This window comes from Octodon degus, unplaced genomic scaffold (genome assembly GCF_000260255.1).
Source record: "Octodon degus isolate 3935 unplaced genomic scaffold, OctDeg1.0 scaffold00353, whole genome shotgun sequence".
NCBI lineage: Eukaryota > Metazoa > Chordata > Mammalia > Rodentia > Octodontidae > Octodon > Octodon degus.
Window position 1 is genome coordinate 446,881 of NW_004524929.1, and position 6,299 is coordinate 453,179.

A 6,299-nucleotide genomic window follows, 5' to 3' on the forward strand; every position below is an offset into this window, starting at 1 on the left:
GGGGGCTAGGGAGATAGCTCAGTGGAATAAGTGCTTCCCTGGCAAGCACAAGGGTCTGAGTTCAATCCCTGGTTCCGCAAAAAACAAAGCCATGGCTAGGGATATACTCAGTAGTATAGGGCTCTCCTAGCATGTGTGAGGGCTCAAGCCCCTGTACTGAAGAGGAAAAAAAGGGCTCATAAACTCAAAATGAATTTCAAATTAAAGCAACAAACTTTATGACGTTAAAATCTCAACCAACCAGGGCCAGGGAGATGGCTCAGTGGAATATGCACTTCCCTGGCAAGCACAAGGGCCTGAGTTCAAGCCCCAGTTCCGCGCAAAAAAAAAAAAAATCTCAACCAACTCCCCCCACCAAACTAGGGTAGTTATAACTTTACTAAAAAATAATTACTAAAAAAGTTACTAATAAATAAGGTACCATGCTACAAAAAAAGAGTACATAAAATCTTTACAATTCCAGGATAGGCCAGGTGTGGTAGTTCAGGTCTGTAATCCCAGCGCTCAAGCTGCTGCTGCAGCAAGATTGCCAGTTTTAAGTCAGCCTGGGCTACAAAGTGAGTTCAAGGTGAACCTCAGTTGCATTGTGAAACTCTTCCTCAAAAAAAAAACAGAAAAAAAAAATAAATAAAAATAAAATAAAATAAACAGATTTAAGACCACCTGGGGGAAGTGTAGGGTGGTGTAAAAAGAATCAAGATGTGTTACATGCATATAACAACTCTTCGCAAAGAATGTAACCATGTCCATGTATTACAACCATACTAATAATTTTTTTAAAAAAGATACATGGATACTGGGACATTTACACTGAGTGATAATTAGATAATCTCCTAAATCCCTTCTAACTACGAGGATTGTTAAATTTGAACCCAGAAAGGGCATTTTAGTGAAATCCTTCTCAAAAATAAAAATATACACAGGGCTGGGGATGTAGCTGAGTTTGAAGGGCCTGGGCTCAACCTCCAGGACTGGAGATTGAACGGAACTGTGGGCCAGGGAGATGGCTCAGTAGAATAAGCACTTCCCTGGTAAGTGCAAGGGTCTGAGTTCAATCCCTGGCCCGCCAAAAAAAAAAAAAGAACTAGTTAAAAATGAGCCTAAAGTACATATTAAGACACTGTTTAAAAAAAAAAGAAAAGAAAGAAAAAAAGGAAGGTGGAAGGGCAGGAAGGAAGGCGGAAAGGGAGGAGAAAAAACAAGAATGCATCTAAGTTCCACAATGGAATAAAATAAAGCAAAAAAAAATCTTTCCCTAAGGTACAAAACTCTATTTGCTTAAAGGGCAAAGAAGTTGAGATTACCAAGAAATTCTGGCTTGAAAACTCATTATTACCCAAGTGGATTTCCTTAGACCTCTCCTCTATTTAAAAAAAAATGATAATCACACATTGGTAATATCATACAATCTTCACCAACCCTATGAGATATTATAATGATGGTGATGATGATATTTAGAGATGGGATGTTGCTGCATAGTTTAGGCTGGGATTGAGTGCATTATTAGCCCAGGCTGGCCTCAAACTCCTGGCGATTCTCCTGCCTCAGGCTCCTGGCTCCTGAGTGCGCTGGGATAAGAGGCATGCATCATGAACCCAGCCGAGATATTACTTACTAATCCTTTACTTTACAAGGAGAAAAAAAGGTTCACAAAGATTAAATCCGAAATATGGCTTTTAGCATTAAAAAAGCCAGGAGGTTTTTTAATTTCAAAAAGCAAAAACATAAGTTGGTTGTCTAGAACACAATCTAGTAATAACGTAAGTGAAAGTAACAGTACAGCTAAAAAAACTAATGGTAATTTCCTAAAATCACCTTCACTTGCCTCATTCAAGGTCACCTTCAGCACAAATCAAGCAAGGAACTTAATTTTTTCTGTCAATACCTAATACAGAACTAAACTTCCCTGCACCTGCCTAACTTTCAAATAAGACTTTTTTAAATAACCACGATTGCTCGCAGGCCAACTAATTTTGCATTAACAACCCACAAATAACTTCAAAGCTGCAAGGCTACCACTTAGGTTATAGCCATGCAAGGAAACCGAGTAAAAAACTAAATTTACTTTCCTACAATGGCTAGAGGGATTGGAGAGAGACTCTTCTAGGTGGGGTCATGAGTAAATGTACCCCAAACTAAAACTTGTATCTTTTAAAACGTCCCTGAGGTCCATCCCAAAAATCGTTCAGATAACAGGTTACTTAAAAATTAAAATGCAGTGCTAGGCAATGACTGTGATAACAGAAAGAGAGCTGGAAAACAAAACAAAAACACTGAGAGAGAAAGCCACTGCTAAGGAAATTTTCCCAACGAAGAGAACAAGGTAGACCAAGCATTTAGAATGAGGATAGCATTGGGAACTAAAGGGCAAGAGAGACAACAGGGGAAATGAATATAAGGCTGCTGGAAATGACTTGACCATAATTTTTGCTCACCTGGAAAACGACCTAATGCGTTTTTGGCCAAGGGAAACATCGTGGAGTTGAAGTTGAAACCGTAGTTACTGCAGCTGCCGGCTGGGTGCAAATTACTTCCAGATACCCTTGCAAAGAGCCCTGAAAAACAAAATGGCTTCCCATAGAGAACCCAATGAGATTTGATGCAATCTCGCGAGATTTGTTAAACCTATAGAAATCCTAATCCTCTTTACCCGGAGGAAAAACAAAGGCTTTTTGGGAGATGTAGTTTGCACCTGTATAAGTGAGGTAGATGGTGGTTAACAAAGAATGAGCAAAACTGCGTGGTGGCCATGCTTGTAATTCCAGCACTCGGGAATCCGAGGCAGGAGGATCGCTGAGTTCGAAACCAGCCTGGGCTACGAAGTGTGCTCAAGGCCCGCCTGAACTGCATAGCAAGACTCTGTCTCAAAAAGACAAATAAATAAATATAAAAATGCGCAAACTCCTTGAAGCAAAGTTTAGGGCTCTACTGAGAAGTAAGCAGGCATAGATTCCTTCCCCTAGTCACCTAAGACTTCAGTTTCAAAATGGCATTAAAAGTTCAAGATGCAGGTCCGGAGATATAGCTCAGCAGCATAAGCGCCTGCCTGGCAAGCGCAAGGTTCTGAGCTCAAGGTCCTGCGTTTGATCCCAGGTACAGAAAAAAAAAAAAAAAGACATTCATTGGGGGAAAAAAGTTACCGTCTGAGAGGACAGAAGGGAACTCGAATGGGTTGCTTTTTCTAGTGGTTTTATAGCGCAAAGCCACCAGGTGAGGCAGGTCTAAGGTGGGAAACAGTTTCCGGGGTGATAGCTCAGAGGCATAAGCGCCTGCCTGGCAAGCACTCGAACCCCGGTCCAAAAAAATGACTAAGGTGGGAAACATGGGACCTTGCAAGATGGGCATGATGGGCTGGGAGATAGCTCAGTGGAATAAGTGCTTCCCTGGCAAGCGCAAGGGCCTGAGTTCTAATCCCCGGTTCCACCAAAAAAAAAAAAAAACAAGACAGGCATGAGGTGGAGCAAAACTATAGTTAATTAAATCAGGATCAAATAGCAAGTGGACAAAAAAAAAAAAAAACGGGGGCCTTTCCTGTAGGGGTTGGACTAGTGGCTCTTCCTTGCTTTTTAAAAGGTTGATACCTATTTAAATAATCTGTCCCTGCCGTCCATCCCTAGGGAGGTATGTGGCTAATTTGTTTAATCTTTTTGATACAGGGAGAAAAGCTGATCTCGGGTGGGTGACCTCTAAACGATATAGGGAACCTCCAAATGACATAGGGAAAAAATGATCTCCCGACCTGACCTGCACGAGTTCATGTTCTTTAAAACTGAAGAATGAATTTTAGGAACAAACGGAAGTTATGAGCAGAATATATTTATTGAGGGAAAGAAAACTCTCCAAGAGGACAGGAGGGGGTCCCAAGCGGGATGTCCCCCGGAAGCTGTCTCTTCCAGGGACTTTTATAGTGTAAAACCATGTGGGTCAAAGGTGGAGAGAATGGGAACTTGCTTAGGTGGATGTGGGGTGGGACAAAAGTATAGTCAACCAATGGGATTACAAGCACCATTGCTCAGGTAAGATTGATTACGCCCAGGACCAAATGGGGAAGTGAGTCACAGAGTAAGCGGGCATGAATACAGGGTTTTTTCCTGTTGGGGGTTGGAATATGGGACAGGGTCTCTTCCCGTTGGGGGTTGAGCTAGTGACTCACTTGGGTCTTTTCAGGTGACCAATACCTATTTAGAATATCAATCCGGGGCGCTACTCTTTTAGCATTTGTTTGGCCTTTAGGTCTTTCGGTCTGGCTCACAGCAGGAGCATCCGCCCCTCCCACAGTTGTAAGGCATCCCGTTTTCTGTGCTGTCTCCTTCAAGGGCCTGGCCTTGTCTGTCTGCCTATAATATTTCTATCTAACTCAGTTGCCTGCAACATTTTGTCTTGAGGTCTAGCCCACGGCAGAAGGGGCGCGCTTGTCCCTCCCACAGTTGCAAAGTCTTTTGTCTTCTCTACTGGCTCCTTCTGAGGGCCTCGCCCTGGCTGCTATAATATTTGTATCGAACTCTGCTGCCTGCAGGAGAATTGCCTCGAGTTGGAGGTCAACCTGAACTACAATGTGCGAAGTTGTCTCAAAAAAAATCAAACAAATGGGGCGGGGAAGATGGCTCAGTAGGTTAAGCGCTTCCCTGGCAAGCGCAAGGGTCTGAGTTCAAACTCCAGTTCGGAAAAAAAAAAAAAAACATTGGAAGAACAAAGAAAAATGAACTAGAACGCAGGGAGCCACCAAATCCTAGCCTCTTGAACTTTATTTTTTTGTATGTGATACTGGGAGATTGAGCTCAGAACCTTGCGCTTGCCAGGCAGGTGCTCATCCCCCAGTAAATATATTCTGCTCTTAATCTCTGCTGTTCTTAAAATTCATTCTTCGGTTTTAGAGAACACACACTCATCCCAAGTATTTTTCAGAATGGGAATTTCATTCCCCTATGTCACTCCCAAGTGCTGGGAATACAGATGTGAACCACCACACCTAATATAATTTTGAAATAATTCCCAAATTTAGAGAAAAGGTGTAAAAATATTAAAAAACACTGGGTGGGGGAAACATAACAGTGGCACAATCCACACAGCATAATTGAGGCCTTGGGATCAATCCTTAGCACAAATGAAATAAAATAAAAAATTTTAAAATCTTAAAACTACATTAGGGCCAGGCGTGGTGGCACATGCCTGTAATTCCAGCACTTGGGAGACTGAGGCACAAGGATTACTGGGAGTTCAAGACCAGCCTGGGCTACAAAGTGAGCCCAAGTCCAGCCTGAACTGCATAGTAAGACCCCTCAAAAAACCAAACAAATAAAAAAATGCATTAAGATACATATGTGATAAAAAAACTCATTGACCTGCTGACTGTAAAATCTTGGTGGGTACTCACAGTATAATTCTTTCAATTTCTCTGCATTTTGGGATAGTTTCACAATTAAATATTAGGGGTAGGAAGGCAAGAACTTTTGTATGAGCTGAGTGTGATGGTGTGTACCTGTACTCCCACCATTCTCTCAGGAAGCTGAGACAGGAGTATCTGTGAGTTCAAGGCCAGACGGAACTACACAGCAGGAGCCTGTCTCAAAAAACAAACAAAACTCTTGCATGGTCAGTGTTTTAGTATTTTTTGTGATAAAGTCTTGCTATGTAGTCCAGGCTTGGTTTGTACTCCTTATGCAACCTAGGCTGGCCTGAAACGAGCCAATCCTCCTCCCTCACCCTCCCAAGTGCTGCAATTTGAATGCTTCTGGCCCAAGTACAAACTGCTAAATTACCATGGCCCAGATCCAACATGGCTGAATTACCAACACAGCAGCTTATCTTCCCAACGACCACTTCCTCCTTCTTCCCCACTCCAGCCCTGGATACAACTTCCTCTTACCTTTCCCACACACACAAGAGCCTCCAATCAGCTCCTTGTGTGTCACTAGACCTGCCCCTCAAACTCCACCCCTAGCAAGTCTTATCCTCCCCGTTTCAGATCAGAAGGTCTTCCTGTGTCCCTGCCTTCAGTTCTCTCTGGGTTAATAAAGGCTTCCCCTCCCCTTTTATTTCTTCTTCTCTGCTACGCTGCCACTGCCACTGCCACTGCCACTACCACTACAAAACCTAACAGGATTGCAGGGGTGTGCCACCACACCTAGCTTTGTATACCTACACCTGGGCTCACCAATTGGTTATATTTTGCCATTTCTTTTTTTTTTCCTCACAAGGTCTCAGCATGTAACAAAGACTGGCCTCTTTTTTTTGGGGGGGGGTGGAACCGGGGATTGAACTCAGGCCCTTGTGCTTGCCAGGCAAGTGCTTATTCCACT

The 6,299-nt window shown here is 42.9% G+C and overlaps 1 protein-coding gene across 1 annotated transcript in view; it reads right to left on the reverse strand.

Annotated features, from left to right (window-relative positions):
- Positions 1-5,791, reverse strand: part of LOC111814550 (cytochrome c oxidase subunit 7B, mitochondrial) — a 10,173-nt gene extending 4,382 nt beyond the window's left edge. Inside the window, exons 1-2 of the mRNA XM_023708374.1 lie at positions 5,760-5,791; positions 2,436-2,571 (exon numbers count right to left, since the gene is read on the reverse strand). Of these exons, the coding sequence (XP_023564142.1) occupies positions 2,436-2,571; positions 5,760-5,762 (139 nt within the window). The 5' untranslated portion in view covers positions 5,763-5,791. The remainder of the gene's footprint in view (positions 1-2,435; positions 2,572-5,759) is intronic.
- Between the last annotated feature and the right edge of the window lie 508 nt (positions 5,792-6,299).